Consider the following 20,728-nt stretch of genomic DNA (forward strand, 5'->3'; position numbering starts at 1 on the left):
TCTCAGTTCTGAAAACCCTCGGGCCTCAGACCCAGGCGAGGTACCCGGGAGGGAGCGGGGACTGATGGGCCAGCCCTCCTGCGGCGGAGGCGGGGCAGGGTTGTGGGCCAGCGGGGCGGGGCGGCCCTGAGGAGGCAGGACTCGCAGCAGGACCCGGCAGAGGCTGCACACGCGAGGCGAGGTCTGAGCGCCCCGAGTCTCACAGCTACCTCGCTTTCAAGTGGAATACTCAGCTGGGGCCCCGACTCAGGCCAGCCTTGCGGAAAGAAGGAACGAAGATGGGTGCTCCTTAAGTGGAGGCAGGCAGCCTGGACCGCGACCTCTGGGAGAGCATGGTGACCCCCTGGCGCTTCTCTGTCAGGGTCTGCTTGTCGCACCTAAGGGGCTTGGAGCTCAGAAAGGACCTCGGCCTTTTGAGACCCTCTGGGTGCTGTCGCAAGGCTAGACTCTGTTGGCTTCTTCTTGGCACTTTGCCCAAACTCATCTCAGCCTCTGAGGACATTGGCAAGGGGGTCCCTGAGAGCTTGTGTCGGCAAAGGACCAGTTGGAGTGACCTGGCTGAAAACGGGCCACTGGAGAGAGTCCCCCCGGGGCAGCGGCTAGGCTGCCTCCTTCTGCACTTGCGGATCTGGCTCCGCGCGGGGGCGCTCTTGGTGAAATTCTTCCCCCTCCTTCTACTCTACCCCCTCACCTACCTGGCTCCCAGTGTCTCCAGGCTCTGGCTCCACCTGCTTCTGAAAGCCACCGAGACCTCCGGTCCAACGTACATCAAACTCGGCCAGTGGGCCAGCACCCGGCGTGATCTCTTCTCAGAGGCTTTCTGTGCGCAGTTCTCCAAGCTGCACGTCCAGGTGACGCCCCATCCTTGGACCCACACTGAACACTTCCTACGGCAAGCCTTCGGAGAGGACTGGGGGAGGATCCTTTGCTTTGAGAAGCAGGAGCCTGTGGGTTCCGGCTGCGTGGCCCAAGTGTACAAAGCACGTGCCAATCCTGCCTTCCTGGAGAATGACAGCATCCGGAGACTGGCCACAGCCTCCGGACTGCAGCTTTCTTCGGAAGCCGGGAAAGTCCGGGGGCTGGGAGAGCTCCTTGGACACTTGGGGAAGGCGTGGAGGCCTCAAGGAAGTCTTGCCGACCAGTCATTTCTAGAAGGGCTGCTCTTCCCTAAAGCTGACCTGGTTGGATCGAATGCAGTCTTGTCTCAGGCTTCGGGACTCGCCCATGGACCACAGCCAGATCACCTCATTCCCGTGGCCGTGAAAGTAAGTGTTCTGATGTTTGCAGCCAGACCCTTCCCATCTCTAAAATCTCACCGACTCCACGGAGCTGCCCAGATCAGGAAGTCCCCCTTTGCAAGTCACCCCACATTTCCTTCCATTGATTTCTTTTAGCTTGACCGTTATCTGAGTGCCTGTGATGCGCAAACTGTTTGATTTCTTGGCTTGAAGGAGTGGTGATGCGAATGGTCTGAAAGAGGAAAATGAAGAGGGTTTGGAGTTGGCTGTAGCTGTGGGTGGAGGACCCACCATTCAGCTGACCTCCTGCTCTGGGGTCAGGATAGATCGGAGACAGACTGTGTTAGGTGTGCTGTGGTGAGCCCAAGAGGGTGGCGTTCATTTTACAGAAGTGGTTTCCTTCTCTCTTTATTTCCAATCACCCCTTCCTGGGCTCCATCAGCTCTTCTCTCCACACCTTTCCACCCCTGTTCAGCACGTCCCCAGGAGAACTGGCAGATGCTAGTAGCAAATACCCTGGTGCTCTCTTTTACCTCCTCAGATAAAACCCTCCCAAGGGTGCCTCACTCAGACCTACTGAGTTATACTTTCCAAGGGAAGAGCCTGGGCCTGGCTTTTTTTTTTTTTTTTTTAATTTATTATTTATTTTATTTATTTATTTTTGGCTGCATTGCATTCCCGTTGCTGCGCGCGGGCTTTCTCCAGCTGCGGCTCGTGGGCTGTAGGCACGCAGGCTTCAGTAGTTGTGGCGCACGGGCTTCGTTGCTCCGCGGCATGTGGGATCTTCCCGGACCAGGGCTTGAACCCGTGTCCCCTGCATTGGCAGGCGGATTCCCAACCACTGCGCCACCAGGGAAGCCCTGGGCCTGGCTTTTTATAAATGCTGCAAATGAGTCTCATCATTAGGCACATTTAGGAAACACTGGTCCAAAATATCTCGAAGGTTCCCTCTGCTCTGGGGGATACAAAAGGAGTGGATGCCTGCTGTATACCAGGAAACATGCCCGTCACGTCAGATGCATTGTTTAATCTTGATTAGATGCCCGAGATAGGCATTTTTTTTCTTGTATCTTTATTTATACTCCACTTTATTCCTAAAAGGATTTGAGGTGGAGGTAGGGGTTATTGTCTGCATGGGTTTTCTTGGTTTGTTGTTTTGGCCATTCCACGCAGCATGTGGGATCTTGGTTCCCTAACCAGGGATCGAACCGGCACCCCCCTGCATTGGAAGCATATAGTCTTAACCACTGGACCACCAGGGAAGTCCCCTATATGCATGTTTTAAATGATAGAACAGGAGGCTGAGAGAAGTTGCACAGCTTGTCCAGTTTCATACAGGAAATGGGTTGCAGAACTGGAGTTTGAACTCTTTCCATTCCACCTCTGGAGTTCTGTGACTCTAGAGCAGTATTTTGCAGGCTTTGGACCACCTGACTCAGCTACCTGTACATTCAGTAAAATGCAGATTCCCAGCTCCCCTTCCAGCCAGTCTGATTCAGTACGTCTTTTTTAAAAATATTTATTTATTTATTTATTTGGCTGCGCTGGGTCTTAGTTGCAGCATGCATGTGGGATCTAGTTCCCTGATCAGTATCGAACCCGGGCCCCCTGCCTTGGGAGCGTGGAGTCTTAACCACTAGACCACCAGGGAAGTCCCTGACTCAGTAGGTCTTGGAGGAGATCTGGGAGTCCACATTTTCACCAAGCAACCCACAGTGACTTTTATGCTCACTAATGTTTAGGAATCACTGATCTAAACTTAATGTATTTGGAAGGAGAAGCCCACCTATTCTTCCCAGCAAAGCTGAGTGCCATGCAGGGGAGCTGCCCTCTGAGTCTCCTCAGGAAGACGCAAAGGGAGGAATGCAGGAGCATCCTGGGCGTTGGGACTGTTTCTCCTTTGCTCTGATGAGAAGCCTGCTGACTCTCCTTTGACGGTAGGACCCAGCCGTGGCTGGGTTGATTGATCCCTCCTGTCTCACTGTGCCTCTTTTTGGCAGGTGTTGCACCCTGGCCTGCTTGCTCAGGTGCAGATGGACCTGCTGCTGATGAAGATGGGCAGCCGAGTCCTTGCACTTTTGCCAGGAATCAAGTGGCTCAGCTTGCCTGAGATTGTGGAGGAATTTGAGAAGCTCATGGTGCAACAGGTGAATTCTCTTTCCCTCAGTTGTAAATAGCACACAACAGTTTTTGCCATTAGCAGCTGCTTAGTAAATGCTGAATGGATGAGTATTTTCCCAGTGCGTTGTGGCTAATGTAGTGTATTAGTCAGGATAGGTGATGCTAGCTGATATAACAAAGAATATCCAAATCTCAGTGACTTAATGCAACAATGTTATTTTTTGCTTATATGAAAGCTCCATGCAGGTGAACTGAGGGAGTGAGTGGCAGCTCTACTCCATAGTTATTCAGGGACCCAGTTTCCTCTCAAATTTGTCATCTGGGGTCAGCGTGGAATGGGGAGAGAGACCACGGAGGGTCATGTAAAGGATTCTGTGGCCAGGTCTGGAAGTGATATATATCACTTCTTCCCAGTCTACAGGTCAGAGCTTTAATCACACGGGCCCAGTGTAACTACGAGGGAGCTTGGGGAAGGCAGTCTTCCTTAGTGTCTGGGATGAAAATGAAATGAGTCTGGTGGAACATATAGCATTTTCTGTGCCACAATCAATGGCCGAACTCCAGAAGGAGAAGAAGAATTAGCGAAGTCACACACTGTGCCTTTGGTTTGCTTTGTTTCTGGGGTTAATGAGTAGACAAGGACCTCCTCCTTGTCCAGGGCCCTTGGGACACCTGTTTAAGTAGCCAGACTTGGTAAACATGCTGGAGGCTCTCAGGGCTCCAAGGAGGCATCTGTGCTGGCTTCCTGGCGGTTGGCACAGAAATTGGCAGGCTTTCAGAAGCAGTGTACCAAGTCTTCATTTATGTCCTCTGATTTAGGGTTTTAAGCCCCAGGGATGCGTTTTAACGTTTAGAAAGCTTTGCTTTATGCTATGGAGTTGTGTAGGTTTGATAATAAAAGAAAATTAAAACAGAGAAAAATAACTTCTTTTCTGACACCCATCTTGGCATTAATCACTCTCAGTTCTTCAGTTCCCCTTTGAGAAGTCTGATAGGCACCATGGGATCCCATCACTTGAAGCTCAGACCTCTATAGCGCACCCCATTTATCTCAAAAATCAACTCTTCCTACCAGCTGTAGCTCTGAGTGGTCCAATCACATTCCCAGCCTTGAAATCTTAGAGTCTGGGTGTATGTAGGGGGTGTATGTTCATTTATAAATTCATGTAACATGTATTAAGAACTGTTAGAAGCTGGTGAACTAAGAAAACAAGTGAGGTTTTCCTGTTCTCAAGGAATATATAGTAGTAGGAGGAGGGCTGATGTGAAATGTTTGGAGAAAAAGCATGAGTTACAATAGGAGTCTCTACAGATTCGGTCGGGTTCAGCTGAGGCTCAAGAGGGGAAGTGGTCATTCCACCCTGAGGGTCCAGGCTCCCTAGGCTTGCGTTGACTCGCGAAAGGGGAGTGTTTGCAGTTGGCCCAAATGGGGGAAGAGCATTCCAGTCAGGGGGAGTAAACAAGGCACTGAGACGGGAGGCATCTGGCAGGCTGAGATGTTCAGCACTCTGCAGATTGGGTGCAGCTGGAGTTTGGGGCAGTAGAGGAAGGAGGAGGCGCCCCAGGAGATGGACCTGGAGAGAGAAGCAGGGGCCAAACCATGGCCCACCTTGGACGTCATCCTAATGAATGCAGACTCCGTCCTGCAGGTGGGGTGGGGGGGACACCAGCACATGGATTGGACCAGCACATGGATTGGAGAGAGGGAAGATGGGGGACAGGGAGCCCAACTAGGACACCTCTGTTAGGGTTCAGGTGACTGGTTTTGAGTCACCGTGGGAGGAACAGTGGGATGGAAAAGGGGAACAGATCTGAGAGTGGTGAGGGCTGCAGAGTTGATGGCACTGAGTCTCCCGTGGGTATGGAGGGTAAGAGAGAGGGTGTAATCTGCAGTGACTCGCAGGTGACTGGGGGCAGGGTGAACGTAAATTCAGTTTAGACAAGTTCTCCAGCGTGTCTGCTGTCTGCAGCTTGGAGCTCACGTCGTGGGGTAGGGATGGGGCTTGAGACTTCTGGGGCAGCCCGAGTTTCTTGGGAGTTCTGCAAGAGAGTAGGTGGGGAAGGCAGGTGAATCTCGGGACTTGCTAGCTCTTGGGGGGTTCAGATTTTGCTGTCCCTGGGCCCAGGCTACCCCTTCCCTCACCTCTTCTCTCCATTTCCCTGTAGATCGACCTGCGTTATGAAGCTCGGAATCTAGAACACTTCCAATGCAACTTCCTGAATGTGAACTCTGTCAAATTCCCCACCCCTCTGCGTCCCTTTGTCACCAGGGATGTCTTGGTGGAAACGTATGAAGTAAGACTGAGAGCTTCCCCTGGCCGCGCCTTTTACTCATAGTCAGGTTGTCTCCCCTTCACAGGAAGGCCTGAGTTGGAAAAGACAAAAGCCAAGAGAGCATGTGATTACTGCCTGTGAAACTGAGAGGGGTTTGGATACGCCTGAGGGTGGAAGGCAGCGTAGCAAGGTGGCTGAGAGCCTGGCCCTGACCTCAGACTTTCTGGATTTGGAAGTCTGCTCTGCCACTGTATTTGCTGGCTGGCTTCAGTTCCCTCCTGTACAACAACAGGCAACCCTTCCTGCCTCCTAGGGTTGTCCCAAGAGTCAATGAAACATTGAATGCAAAATGCCCTGTGCACAGAGACTGCACAGCAAAAGTGCTCGACACAGAGAAAGTGCTCAACAAGTATTCCTGTCATGGCCTTAGCTGTCTCCTCCTGGTCCAGTCTCCTTTGTAAAGATGGTAATGAGATCCAGAGGAGTGACCTGAATGACCCACTGTTACTAGCTGTGTGACTTTGAGCAAGTTACTTAAACTCTCTGGGCTTTAGTTCTTTTATTTGTTAATTAGGGATAACAAGATCTATCTCAATAGGCTGCTTTGACAATTAAATAACTAACCTATACGAAACGCGTACTGACTGGCTCCCCTTTCTTCTCTCTTCCTTTTCCTTTCCCTCCTGTGAGGTCACAGAGCTCATTCTTGTCCCCATTGGCTGATTCTTGACCAGAAACAAGCTCACCCTGACAGCAAAGCCTCTCTTAGCTGTGGGTGGCAGTCGCTGGATTTCCTCCCTAGTAAACCTATGGGACTTGTTGATACGTGTTGTAGAAGGGAAGGGTAAATAGGTTAAAATTATCTTGTGGGTGACAGATTCATAGGGGCTCTAAGAAAGGAAAACCTCTCCGGGTCACTTCCCCATCAGTGGCAAGGCTGTGCGGGTGTGTCCCCATGGAGACGAGGAGCGGGGCAGTCGCGGGCTGTGCAGGCTAAAGCTGTTCTCTCCCCGATCTTCCCCCAGGAGAGTGTGCCTGTGTCTAGTTACCAGCAAGCGGGGATTCCCGGGGACGTGAAGAGGAAGATTGCGCGGCTGGGGATCAACATGCTCCTGAAGATGGTGAGTCCACGGCAGGGCGGGCGCTCAGCTGGCACGCGGTGGAATTGTGTGCGGGAGGCGGGAGGCGGGGGACCCTGTTCGGCGAGCAAACGGCCGCTGGCTGGAGAGGGTCAGCTCTAGAGATAGCCCAGCTGACCCAAACGCGCCTTCTTCTACAGCTTTCTGTTGAGCACTTCCTCCGTGTTATGCGCTGTGTCTCTGTGCAAGAGTGGGGAGGGAGACCCAGGCCCCACCCGACTTGCCTACAGTTTAGACAAACAGCCAAAGACAACCTCGGGTGTTAACATGCTATTTCATTCATTCATTCAGCAAGTATTTGTTGAGCACCTGCTACGTGCCAGGCACTGAATTAAGTGCTGGATTTACCGTTGTGAGCAAAAGAGACATGACAACAATGTTCAGGGAACATTCCCTTTTAGTGGGAAGACAGGCGACGCTAAGTGGGTTAAGTACGGGTACCCGAGGGTCATTTAGGATGGGCCGTCCCAGCCCCAGGATTTGTTCAGGAAGTGGCGCCATCTCCTCCGGGATGTGAAGGAAGTCTAGCTGTCTCCTTGGAGAGGATGGCCTGACAATAATTACTAATGAGTTGACACTCAAAAAAGGCTACAGTGAGCCCAAAGCAATATCAGTTATTTCATCACTAGTAGTAACAGCAGGAACCCAGCATTGTTAGCAGCTCATGTGTAGGAGCAAGGAAAGAAGATACACGGGCTTCCCTGGTGGCACAGTGGTTAAGAATCCGCCTGCCAATGCAGGGGACACGGGTTCAAGCCCTGGTCCGGGAAGATCCCACATGCTGCAGAGCAACTAAGCCCGTGAGCCACAACTACTGAGCCTGTGCTCTAGAGCCCACGAGCCACAACTACTGAGCCCACATGCCACATCTACTAAGCCTGCGCGCTCTAGAGCCTGTGCCCTGCAACAAGAGAAGCCACCGCAATGAGAAGCCTGCGCACCACAACGAAGAGTAGCCCCTGCTCACTGCAACTAGAGAAAGCCCACGCACAGCAACAAAGACCGAACACAGCCAAAAATAATAAATAAGTAAAAATAAATAAATTTTTTTTAAAAAGATACTGAGATTGTCGAGGGTCTGAGCTCTTCCTGGTGGTTGGCACAGAAGAGAGTGGTCAAGCAGAGACAGCTGGTCTAGGATGCATAGTGAGGACAAGTGCCCAGGTCTGGGGGTACAGAATCGGGGTAGGAAGGAACCAGGCGTGTGGTCAGAGAGTAGGAGGAGAGAAACCAGGTAACCAAGGTGGAGCCGTGAGGGCTAGGCAGGTGGCAGAAGTGGGGCGGAGGTGGGAATGGGTGCGCCGAGCGGGACGGTGGTGTGGTGCAGGCAGACAGCACAGGAGGCTGTAAGCCAGACACCTGGAGAGGGCTCAGGGTGACAGGGGCTGGTGGTTGAGTGGCTCTGACTTCACCTCCAGCCCTGGGGTGCGTGGGTATCGAGAATAGGTAGACCTCACCCAAGGGGCTCCTGGAGAAGTAGGGTTGTCGCTGGAGAGCTGGGTTTCCACTGTCAGCGCAGTGGAAGCTCAGTGGGGAGAGGACTTTGTCCCCAGTAACAGGGCTCCAAGGCGCACCGTGGGCCAGAGGGGAGGGTGCAGGGGGGAGTAGCTAGGCGAGAAGCAGTGCTGAGCAGCGCTCAGGAGTCGGGAGATCACAGGGGGCTTCCAGCTTGTGGGATCAAGGACCCTGGGGCTCAGCTAACAGCAAGGTGCCAGGAGGTTCTGTCCCAGGGTCGGGGGTCAGCTAGCCTTTGGTGACCATATCCTACAGGTGTGCAGGCCCCGGCTTCCTCAGTTCCTGGGATTTCCACCAGGATAGCAGCCTCCCTTACCTCGAGCAGAGCCAGGATCTGGACTAGAAGGGTCCCTTGGTGACCTGCTGCCATGACCACCATGAGGGATGGGGTCTTTGGCCTGAATCCAGTAGGAGGAAGGGCTCTGTGTTGGCTGGAAGGAGTCCCCCAGGAGCCCCTCCAGCAGCAGCTGTTCTGTACCTCTGCCCCGGGTCTCTCCTTCCCCTCATAGAAGGATTGCTGGTGGTTTCTATGATCTTTCACAGCAGGCAATTCCTGTTCCACAAAGTCACGCCTGACTTTCCCTCCATCACAGTCCCTGGGGCTTTCTTTCCTGCTTAGCAGGTTCAAAGCCATTTCTCCCAGCCTCCCCGATTCCATGTGCCAGTACAGCTGTCAGGATCACTGTTAGACTTCATTATGTGGACGGATGGAGGTAATGGAGGCAAAGTCTGATTTATGAAATATTTTTAAAGGAAGAAAGTTACATGAATTGTAAGAACTGAGAGGTTTGGGGAAAATCTGTCAACAATGACTAGATAATTTTTAATTTGAATATTAATTGCTCAACTCATAGAGTAAAAATAAGTCTCTTGAAATGCGGTTTGGTCTTTGATCATGTTCCCCTGTGATCATTTTTAATGCTCTTTACTTTGAAAATAAATTTTCTCTTGAAAACATCAACCTGACTTGTCCCTGTACAAATTTTCAATCGATGACATCAAGCTCTGAGGCTTTATAAAACGCACACCTCTCTGCCTTGTAATTCATCATCGAGAACTCGCGTCACCCTGGAAGCTTTTCCACACGTGGCCTCGTGGTGATGGGATGGTGAGGTTGACTTAGCCTAGAGTAGCTCTGATCTCTTCCCAGATATTTGTGGACAACTTTGTCCATGCGGACCTTCACCCTGGGAACATCCTGGTCCAGGGCGCCGATGGTCTTCCCAAGAGCCAAGAGGCGCAGCCTCAGCAGGTAGATGTCTGTGACGCGCTGGCGGTGGCTGTGACGCCTGCCCAGTGCCCGCTGTGCCTGGTGCTTCTGGACGCCGGCATTGTGGCCGAGCTGCAGGCTGCCGACCTGAGGAACTTCCGGGAAGTCTTCATGGCCGTGGTGATGGGGCAGGTGAGACCCACTGGGCTCTCGGGATTTGGGGATGAATTTTTTAGGCCCTTGGGAACCTTGGGGCTCCTCAGCGTTTGTCATTCTTGTAAATGCCTGTGTTTGCCAAGGGCGCTCCTGATGGAAATGGGTGGAGCAGAGAGAGGAAGCGGGGAGAAGGAAGGGGAGCAGGAAAACGAAGCTGCCGAAGGCTCTGTAGTCAGAACGGGCCTGCTCGAGCGGCTCATGGTTTGGAATGATGGGAAGACACGCCTCCTTCCCAAATGCTGTTGTTCTGGTGGTCTCTCTTCCTTCTTCATAAGTGTACAGCTGGGCCCTGGGAACGCTAGCTTCTTGACTGAATAACAGCCGCCCTGGTCTGTGCCATTTGCTGCGAGAAGGTGGGGCTGGGGAGAAGCAGCAGCTCAGGGAACTTATTCTCCAGGTGTGGGAAAACACATGATTGGGGCGGGTGTGGGGGGACATAAGTGGTTTTAACCCCTCACCCCGTGCCTCTGAGGGGCTCCAGTGGTTGAGAATTATTATTTAGCAAAAAGGACTCAGCGAAGCCTCTACTGAGTCAACCTAAAGTGCCACATCAAGGGTGACAGTGAATTCTCCAGCAAGAAAGACCCTGGGAAAGAGAAAGCTGGAAGAAAAGGCAAAATTCAGAGGAACCCCTGCTTAGGAGGCTTCTGAGGGGGCAGACCAGAGGCTTGAGCCTGAGCCAGGTTGAAAGCATCTCCTGGGCCGAGGTTCAACACTGAGGTGCAGTGGCTGGTGAGGGGGTGGGAGGTGCTCTTCTGCACAGGTTTGGGCAAAAGAAGAAGGTCACAGCTGAGGAGGAGGAGCCTGGCTGCGTGGGTGCTGGGGAGACCATGGAGGCTTTGATCAGGGGCTTCCTGGGTGGAGGAGGGGTGAGACGGCTGGAGCACAGAGGCTAGGTCAGCTGTGAGCAGGGAATTCTGTTCGGGCGGGAAGACCGCCCTCAAGGATGGTGTGGCTGGTCCAGCCTGGCGGCAGGTCCTGGTGGCTCTGGGCCAGGCGGGTTGGTTGGCAGTGCCGCGTAGCAGGCACTGGCTTTGCTGCTGGGCCTGGGTGGCCTTGGAGGCAAAGGAGACAGTAGAGCTCCCTTCCTTGACTGTGCTGAGTATAGGTGGGGCCCCACTGCCCAAGACAAGCTGCAAAAGACCTTGACTATTTACCAGGTATGGCGGGGTGGGGAAGTAAAGCTAAAAAAGGATGGGTGGCCAAAAGCAGGGTGGTAGAAAATTTGGGGCGGAAACAACTAGGATATGAAGAAGTTTGGGCAGAGCATCTAGTTTTGTGCCCTCTTGACTCTACCAAGTTTTTTTCTTTCGCGTCTTCCAGGGCCAAAGAGTGGCTCAGCTCATCCTGCATCATGCCCGGGCCAGTGAGTGCAAGGATGTGGAGGGATTTAAGGCTGAGATGGCCAGGCTGGTGACCCAGGCCAGGAAGAACACCATCACGCTGGAAAAGGTGAGCAGGCCGCTCCAGGCGCAGGGGCCTCGGGGTGTTTACTGACCTTGCCCTTGGACACAGCAAACCACAGGTCTAAGGGAGGCCTCTTCATGGGGGGAAGTCTTGAGGGGCTTGGGTTTTCAGGCAGATAAAGAACAAAGCTTTTCCTCTGCCCACATCTTTGAGGTGTGAGGAGGCCCTCTGGAATCCCGGCTTTCAAGAGCGGCTCCTTGACCAGGCTCTCCTGGGTGGCTGCTGGGACGGTGACATATGTAGTGCTGCATACCTGCCCTGCCCAGACCGGGGGTCAGCTGTTCTGCTGCCTTATCTCCGTGGAGCTCAGCGGAGCATGGCGGTGGGGCGAGGGAGGACTGAGGCCCCTGAGCAGACAGAGGACGTACCGAATGTTCACGCCCTCTATTTAGACCTGCAGCAGAGCTCATTTGGTATTCTGCACACTGTTCTGACAAACCTGAGTTTTCTTCCCAAGTTCATTCCCAAGTCCACGCTAGCTGGAGCGAGTCAGAACAAGAGGTGGCCCACTGGCAGTGGGGAGCGGCAGCGGGCCCCCCGGCGCTGCCTGTCTTATTGATTCCGAAGTGATGTCTGTGTGTGCCGGGAGTGTGGGGGTAGAGACCTCCAGGCTGGTCCTTCCGAGGGGTCTCTGAATTCAGCTGTGAGGTGGAAGTTGGGCTTGTGTGCATGCAGTCCTTTCTGGGATTTGTCAGGCAGTCTGTTTCTGCTCACTGCTGTGTGTGTGTGTGTGTGCGTGTGGACGTGGGACGGGGCAGGCAAGGGAGAAGGGGTTCCCGGGGGCTCTGCAGCCTCTGCAGACTCTTTATTCTGTTTTCCAGCTTCAAGTTTCCATCCTTCTCTCGAATGTCTTTAAGTTGCTGATGACTCACAAGGTGAGGTCTGGGTGGAGAGCTCGCCCTGTGGTCAAGAAGGAGGGGAGGGATCTGGGGAAGGCGGGTGGCCTCAGGGTGGTGACAGGTACTTTTCTTATGTGAGATCTCGTTTTTGAAAACGTTGCATGCACCGATCCCTGTGGTGAAGAGTGCTGTTTCTGTTTCTTGACGTCTGGCAAGATCTTTCCTTGGTCACGTTGTGATCCCACATTGGTGGGGTTTTTGGTGAAAAACTTTATGTTTTCCAAAACTTTTGACAGGTTCCATTTTAAAAGTGATTTAGGGCTTCCCTGGTGGCGCAGTGGTTGAGAGTCCGCCTGCCGATGCGTGGGACATGGGTTCGTGCCCCAGTCCGGGAAGATCCCTCATGCCGCGGAGCGGCTGGGCCCGTGAGCCATGGCTGCTGAGCTGGTGGGTCCGGAGCCTGTGCTCCACAGCAGGAGAGGCCACAACAGTGAGAGGCCTGCGTACCGCAAAAAAAAAAAAAAAAAAAAAAAGGAAAAGAAAATGACTTAAATATCACCTTAGGATTGGGGAAAGCTTTAATCATTGCTAGGGGGCTGGCTTGGAGAGAACCTGGAATGAACACACACTCCTGGGAGTTCAGTTGCGTGGGACAGGGAGCCGGAGGGTGAGGCTCACAGCCAGCTCTGCACCAACCAGCTCTGACCTGCTCAAGTCTCTCCAAGTCTCCCCGGGGCCGCTGGGAGGGCCGGGTGAGGCCTTGACAACGGTAGCAGTGTGCCGTCACTCCCCTCTACGCACCTAATTTAGCTGTGTAACATTTATTAGTATCTGATTTAATCCCCGCAACATTCCTTGAGGCCGGCACCGAGCAACTCACCCCCGGCCAGGTGGCCCCCATGGTAGTGCCCGACCCTGTGCCCGCAGCCCGACTGCGGAGCCCCACTCCCAGCTGCTTTGTTCTCCAGCCTCCGGTGCTCCCACTGGCACACAGCCTTCCTCACACACTGCGTGGGACACAGCGGTTACCAGAGCTTTAGATGTTTGCTGTTGTCATTGTGATTCTCAGGACGGGACAGCAGAGAGAGGGCCGATCGAGTACAGCCACTCTATTCAAGTGCTTCACCAGGCACTTAATTTAAAACAATTCAAAACATTTTAAATTGCGGTTAAAAAAATAATGTAAAATTTACCCCTACCCATCTCCAAGTGCACATCTCAGCAGTGTCAACCACATTCACAAAGTTGTGTAACAGATCTCTAGAGCTCTAGAATTTTCTCATCTTGCAAAACTAAAACTCTGTATCTACTGAACAAAAACTCCCCATGTCTCTCTCCCCCCAGCCCCTGGCAACCACTGTTCCACTTTCTGTGTCCATGATTTGGATGACTCTAGATTTCTCATATAAGTAGAATCATAAGATATTTGTACTTTTGTGACCAGCTTATTTCACTTGATGTAATGTTCTTGAGGTTATGCACTTTGTAGCAGGTGATAGGATTGCCTATTTTTTAAAGACTAAATAATAGTCCATTGTATGTATATACTGTATTTTCTTTATTCGTTCGTCCTTTGACGGACATTTGGGCCGCTTCTACCTCTTGGCTACTAAGAACAATGCTGCAATGAACACGGGTGTGCGAATGTCTCTTTGAGATCCTGCTTTCAATTCTTTTTGGATATTTATGCAGAAGTGGAATTGCTACATCACATAGTTTCTTTTAAATTGAAGTACAGTTGATTTACAGATGGTATTTTTTTTAGTTTTTGGGGAAGCTCCATACTGTCTTCCATAGCCTGCACAATTTTACATTCCCACGATGAGTGTGCATTTGTAACATGCCGCTTTCTCCTGATCAGCCATCTGACTCCCCAGACAAGTTTTTGGGCCTTAACTGGGACAAATACCCCTTATTTATTTATTTATTTTAAAATATTTAAATATTTATTTATATATGGCTGCATTGGGTCTTTGTTGCTGGCGCGGGCTTTCTCTACTTGCGGTGAGGGGGCTACTCTTCATTGCGGCGTGCGGGCTTCTCTTGTTGCGGAGCACGGGCTCTAAGCGCTCGGGCTTCAGTAGTTGTGTTACGTGGGCTCAGTAGTTGCGGCTCACGGGCTTTAGAGTGGAGGCTCAGTAGTTGTGGCACACAGATTTAGTTTCTCCGTGGCATGTGGGGTCTTCCTGGACCAGGGCTTGAACCTGTGTCCCCTGCATTGGCAGGCACATTCTTAACTACTGCGCCACCAGGGAAGTCCCCTATACTTTTATTTTTAAATAAATTTATTTATTTATTTTTGGCTGCGTTGGGTCTTCGTTGCTGTGCACAGGCTTTCTTTTTAGTTGCGGCGAGCAGGGGCTACTCTTTGCTGTGGTGCACGGGCTTCACACTGCGGTGGCTTCTCTTGTTGTGGAGCACGGGCTCTTGGCACACGATCTTCAGTAGTTGTGGCTGGCTCGTGGGCTCAAGAGCGCAGGCTCAGTAGTTGTGATGCACGGGCTTAGTTGCTCCACGGCATGTGGGATCTTCCCAGACCAGGGCTCAAACCCGTGTCCCCTGCATTGGCAGGCAGATTCTTAACCACTGCGCCACCAGGGAAGTCCCCAGCCCCCTTTACTTTTTCTTTCTTTTTTTTTTTTTGCGGTACGCGGGCCTCTCACTGTTGTGGCCTCTCCCACTGCGGAGCACAGGCTCCGGATGCGCAGGCTCAGTGGCCATGGCTCATGGGCCCAGCCACTCTGCAGCATGTGGGATCTTCCTGGACCGGGGCATGAACCCATGTCCCCTGCATTGGCAGACGGACTCTCAACCACTGCACCACCAGGGAAGCCCCCCCTTTACTTTTTTTTTGTTTGTTTGTTTTTGTTTTTTTTTTGCAGTACGCGGGCCTCTCACTGCTGCGGCCTCTCCCGTTGCGGAGCACAGGCTCCGGACGCGCAGGCCCAGCAGCCATGGCCCACGGGCCCAGCCGCTCCGCGGCATGTGGGATCCTCCCGGACCGGGGCACGAATCCGCATCCCCTACATCGGCAGGCGGACTCTCAACCACTGTGCCACCAGGGAAGCCCCCCGCTTTACTTTTAACAAAGATTATTTCCCCATGAGTCAACCTTCCATTGCCTGACCTTCTGTCCACCTGAAAAGAGATTCTTGTTCTAGGTTTAAATGCTGGCTCTACTCTTCCTCACCCAGAGGCCTTGAGCAAGTCACCACCTGAGCCACCCTGAGCCTTAGCTTCCGTATCTACTGAACGGAGATAATGAGAGTACTTTTGAGAATTAATTGGGTAATCCTTGTAAATTGTTATTACTATTAACCTGGCTCCAAAGGGCAAGAAACTCTGCTGTATTTGAGCAAAGCCGGTTGTGCTTGGTCTCAAAAAGACTACTGTGGATTTTGAAGAATGACCCTTATTTAGATTTCTGGTTCCCAGTGTAGCTGTAAACTATTCACTTTAGTATTTTTAAGTCATTCACACACTTACACACTTCCCCTAGAGAAGAGCTGTACACACTGCATCCCCTATATTTTCCTTAATATTTCTAGTAGGTGGGGGTTGGGTGAGTAGATGAGATGGTGGGAAAAATGACTGGGTAGGGAAAAGAATGTTAGGTGATAAAAATCACATGGGCAGGTAGACGAGGCCGGGAGTGGATGGTGACATGTTACCCAGGACACTCTCTGTATATCAATGGGCTTCGGAAAGAACCACTGTTTTTCTGTTTCAGGTAAAGCTTGAGAGCAACTTTGCCTCAATTGTGTTTGCCATCATGGTGTTGGAGGGGCTTGGCCGCTCACTGGACCCTAAACTGGACATCCTGGAGGCAGCAAAACCCTTCCTTCTGCAAGGACTAGCGACCTCCCGCTGACTGCAGCAGTGGGTGCTTCACCTCAACTGGAGGCTACTGCCAACAGCCTCTCCTGTGGCAGCTTGAACATTCTAAAATTGGGATTGTGGAAGACCTGCCACTGCTTTTCACTCCGATTTGGTTTCAGGCATCTGTCTTAAAAGCCTTGGGTTAGTTGGAGAAGTAAAGGGAAAGAAGCTCCTCTCGGTTCAGTCGTGGAAGCTGTGCCTGGTGTCAGGGAGACTCTATTTCAGGGAAAATGTTCTCTGAAGGAGGACGAATAAACTTATTTTGTTTTCTGGTTTTTCCCTCTTCTCATCTTAACTCTCTGTACTCCTGGATCAGGTGGGTCCTGCTGGTTGTTTCCAGACTCTAATATCTAGGTTAGAAAATGTCATAGACTCCTGTAGACCCATGGCTTCCGAATGTTTTTTGTTTTTTGTTTTTTTTGGTGCACTGCTTGAGGGATCTTAGCTCCCTGACCGGGGACTGAACCCGGGCCCTCGGCAGTGAAAGCACAGTCTTAACCACTGGACCACCAGGGAATTCCCCACAGTATTTTGTGGGTTTTGTTTGTTTGTTTTGTTTCAAATGTTTTGATTATGTGCCCTATTGGTAAAAAGATGCATATATTTATATATACATGCACATATATAAGTTTTATACAGGTGCTACCATCACTAGCCAATCTCTGGAGGCACAGCCTTCACTTAGGGCAAGTTTCACTGTATCTCAAATTATCCTCTGGACAGTTTAAAATATTTTTTGCCAACCTCTTGCTAAGTTGTAATATAAGGTAAAAGGAAAAAAACCACAATGATTAATGGTTAATGTGACATACTAGAGATAGGAACAGAATCAGCTCTGCCGTTCTTCTTAAAGATCCCCTGTGCTCACATATTAGCATTTAGATTCTGGTTTTCCTGAGCAACGTTCAGCCCCTTGTGTATTTGCCCAGGGTTAATTTCGGTTGATATTAATATATAGATAATATAATAAGTACATCCTGTTAACCAGGACTGGAAATCCACGGTAGCACTCAGTGACACTCCAGCCGCGAAGGAAGGGGTGGCGGCCACTGCCGCTCTCGGCACTGGGCTCATCTATGGACTATTGTCTCAAAGCTGGTCTGACGTGTGTCTGGCCCACATGGATGTAGAGGGTCGCAGGGTCAGCTTGTAGAGTGGATATCAGTAAAGCTTAATTTCTTGTTTTTGATAAAAATAATATTTTCCCCACATTCCAGTGGATTCTCCTGCTTGTTTTGGAGACCACGGCTCTAGACAGTGAGTGGAAGCTTGCTCTCTAAAAGTCCTGCTCTGACCACAGGACTAGATCCTTTCATTCTTTCCTTCTTAAGGCTAAAGGTTCTGTCTTTTAGGGAACAACTAAGGTTTAGTTGGACAGAGATTCCTTTGGTGCAGTTTTTTTTTCAGAGGGGTGGAGATGTTGTTTGTACCTTCCAGGTCTTGAGGGGAGGGCATTGGAATCAGGCAGTGAGGTGCTGGGGGGCTCCAGGTAGCCCTGTTCAGCTCCCTCCTCATGGGCAAGCCAGCCAGACATTCGGCACATACAGTTACACTGTGGGGGAGAGAAGGGGGCACTGACATACAGCAGGTGTCTCCCTGAGCGAACACCAGCACCACTGAGCCTTCCTTTAAAGCCAATGGATTCCATCAACCCACAGTGACATGTATTAGTTATCTATCACTGCATACAAACTACCCCCAAATGTAGCAGTTTAATACGACTACACTTGTTACCTCATAGTCTCTGCAGGTCAGAAATGTGGGTACAGCTCAGCCGGTCCTCTGCTTAGTCTTGCACGCCTGCAGGCATCTTGGGGCTCCACGGGGGTGTTTGATGCCAAGCTCACTCATGTAGCTTCTTGTGGGCTGTTGGACCGAGGGCCTCAGTTCCTCAGGAGCCATTACGGCAGCAACAGAAAACGAATACAGGCTGGATTGAAGAGGAGAAAAATGGTTAATGGTTGTGCTTTAATACAGATAATTTGCTGATTTTTAAAAGAAGTATCTTAAAAATGCTAAACTTGATTTATACGTTCATCTTCATAAGGAGAAAAGGCTACTTCTTGGGTATAAGTAGATAAAGTGTCCAGCAGGGCATCTCCCCGAAGGAAGATCACAGCTCAATCCCAGTAAAGTAGATAGAACAAGATTCATTTCTGTGTTACTAAAACCACTGGAAAGATGAGTTCCTTTCTTCTTTACAAGGCTTATAGGGAAAGGGAGATCAAGCAAGCCTTTAAAAGTAGAAAATTAGGGAGTTCCCTGGTGGTCAGTGGTTAGGACTCGGCGCTTTCACTGCTGTGGCCCGAGTTCAATCCCTGGTCAGGGAACTGAGAACCCACAAGCCTTGCAGCAAGGCCAAAAAAGCCCCCCCAAAACCAAAAACCAAAAAAATAAAATAAAAATAGTAGAAAATTAAATAAACATGAAGTTGTGTAAACAAGTTTTTTTTTTTTTTCCTTCCTTCCTCATCCCCCTGCTGTGTTCTCTATTTCTAGCTATGGGGTAGATTTTTGATTTGGGATTAGATGCTATAATGTTAGGCCACTTAGAGTCTGTCCTCACAGTTTGTTATCTCACAGTTTGAATCTGATTTGCATGTCGAAGCTGAGAGCTCAGTGTCTGGGCTTGGCATCCTTTCCCTCACCTTCTAAAATGCATCCATTCAAATAGTGTGCTTATCTGAGAACCAAAAAGAGGGTCGTCATGCAACCTGCAAAAGGCAGTCAGGGATATTTGCCCTTGGTGTTTTTAGAATGCGTCGCTGTTACATAGTCAAAATAGTTTACTGATTGGGACCCTAAACTTTTTATAGCAAAAAGTCAGAATTTGTGATGCAAAACATTAGAGCTAAGGACCCCACAAATGGTCTATAGAACAATATTGCTTTAAATACAAGCCAGCATTAAAGTTAAAACTTTTTATTTTGTAATTCAGCAGGAAGGGGAAGGTAAATGAATTTTAGTTTACCTGAAAAGCTTTTGCTACCAGGAAAGGAAAGTATTAACAAAGCAATAAAAACTTGCTGAGCACACGCTGTGGGCCAGGTACTCTGTTAAATGGCTGATGAAAGGCACTGAGGCTTGGAGAAGTGACTTGTCCAAATTCATAGAGCTAATTGTTGGCAGAGCTGAGGTTTGAACTCCAGATCTTCAGACTCAAGTTCTATGCTTTTTTGTTTGTGTGTTTACGCTGTGTTTTTTTTTTTTTTTTGTGGCCTAGGAATCACAGCATTGTTCTTTCCTGGGAGCAAGGCAGGCAGCTGTATAATATGGGCAGAGAGCTCCCTTAGGAAGGATGGAAAGCCCTGTCCTCCCAATTCGTGAACTTCCTATCTTAGTGATTTGTATATGTCACTAGGAAGGGTAAGCGGTGAATGGTAGCCCAGAGAAAGCCACACTATTGCATGTCAACTGGGAAGTCAACTTGCACCCAGAAAATAGTAAATTCTTTCCTATAATTTATATACTTAGAAGTTAAGAGGGCAGGAAAAGGCAGGGTGTGGGGGGATGAGTCCTATAGGGCCAGAGGTCAATCAATAAGTTCTTCAGAAGGGCATCATAGTAATCATAGCTTTATGTAAGCCTCTCTCCAGGGAGAGGGGTTTCCAGTTACAGGGCACATGGAGGCCCATATCTTGCCACAGAAGTAGCGTCAGTTATATTCAATGCACTCAAATCCCTAAATTCAGGTCTACATTTCTCTCCATAAGTTTCCTATTTTTCATGCTTATGACTCAGTGTGAAGTCTTCAGTGCTGGGCAGGTGATCCATTTCAAATCGAAATCTCTAAGGTGTGAGGCTGGCAGGTTAAGTTTATAATTTAATCAAATCTGGAAATTCTTGGGAAAACTATAACCCGTAAGTGGGGACCTTAAGAATTTGGGGGGACTTCCCTGGTGGCGCAGTGGTTGGGAGTCCACCTGCCAATGCAGGGGACACGGGTTCGTGCCCCGGTCCGGGAAGATCCCACATGCCGCGGAGCAACTAAGCCCGTGCGCCACAACTACTGAGGCTGCACTCTAGAGCCCGCGAGCCACAACTACTGAGCCTGCGCTCTAGAGCCCGCGAACCACAACTACTGAAGCCCGCGCGCCTAGAGCCCGTGCTCCGCAACAAGAGAACCTGTGTACCGCAACTAAGAGTAGCCCCCGCTCGCCGCAGCTAGAGAAAGCCTGCGCGCAGCAATGAAGATCCAACGCAGCCAAAAATAAATAAATTAAAAAAAAAGAATTTGGGGACTGGGGGAGGGGTGTCTAGAGAAGTCTGGAGTTCGTCCAGGACTTAATGGAAGGCAATATTAAGAGACAAAAGCGAAGAATCCAGAGCTGGCTCAGGATCAAGGAGGCATAAATTGGAGGCCTGCTAAAAGGCAGATTCCTTGGCCCTAATCCAGACGTAATATCTGGGGTCGGGCTCCTCAGGGGTTTCTGATACCACCAGTCCGGGTGCTGACATGTGGGAACGACTGGCTGCGGGTTGATAATCAAGTTCAAGTTTGCAGAACAATACAACCATGAAGGCTTTAAAGAAACGGTTGAGCCTTTGCAGGAAAGAAGAGTACAGTGGACTAGCTTTGGGAAGGACATACTGTTTCAGAAAGGATGTGGCCTCCTAACACGGTCTGGAAGGGTAGTTAATTCAGGAGAGCAGGCAGGGAGGCGGGTCCAGGTCGGGTAACAGCATCTAGATAAGCACCGGTCAGGAGGAGCGAGCTCAGTTTCAGGGTTAAGTTTCTTAGAGCCCGCGTAACGAAGAGGGGCTCCTGAAGCGGAGCGCCGAGGCGCGGCACGCCCATCCAGGGGCTCCACCTAGCCGAGTTCTCCAGGGC

General features: G+C 50.6%; 1 protein-coding gene across 1 annotated transcript; it reads left to right on the forward strand.

The window, feature by feature from the left end:
* The first annotated feature begins 332 nt into the window (after positions 1 to 332).
* On the forward strand, positions 333 to 16,168 carry ADCK2 (aarF domain containing kinase 2). Its single transcript, XM_065884261.1, has 8 exons — positions 333 to 1,265; positions 3,239 to 3,385; positions 5,526 to 5,654; positions 6,659 to 6,754; positions 9,438 to 9,689; positions 11,037 to 11,165; positions 12,002 to 12,055; positions 15,750 to 16,168. The coding sequence occupies exons 1-8, from the start codon at positions 333 to 335 to the stop codon at positions 15,888 to 15,890; spliced, it is 1,881 nt and encodes a 626-aa protein (XP_065740333.1). The 3' UTR covers positions 15,891 to 16,168.
* Positions 16,169 to 20,728: the final 4,560 nt, after the last annotated feature.

Source organism: Phocoena phocoena, chromosome 9, assembly GCF_963924675.1.
Source record: "Phocoena phocoena chromosome 9, mPhoPho1.1, whole genome shotgun sequence".
Taxonomy (NCBI): domain Eukaryota; kingdom Metazoa; phylum Chordata; class Mammalia; order Artiodactyla; family Phocoenidae; genus Phocoena; species Phocoena phocoena.

Bases quoted from the DNA above. Each gene is read 5' to 3' on its own strand.
- ADCK2 (XM_065884261.1), top strand. From the start codon at position 333: ATGGTGACCCCCTGGCGCTTCTCTGTCAGGGTCTGCTTGTCGCACCTA. The intron at 6,755-9,437 runs GTGAGTCCACGG...ATCTCTTCCCAG, and splicing joins TCAACATGCTCCTGAAGATG to ATATTTGTGGACAACTTTGT. The intron at 12,056-15,749 runs GTGAGGTCTGGG...TTTCTGTTTCAG, and splicing joins AGTTGCTGATGACTCACAAG to GTAAAGCTTGAGAGCAACTT.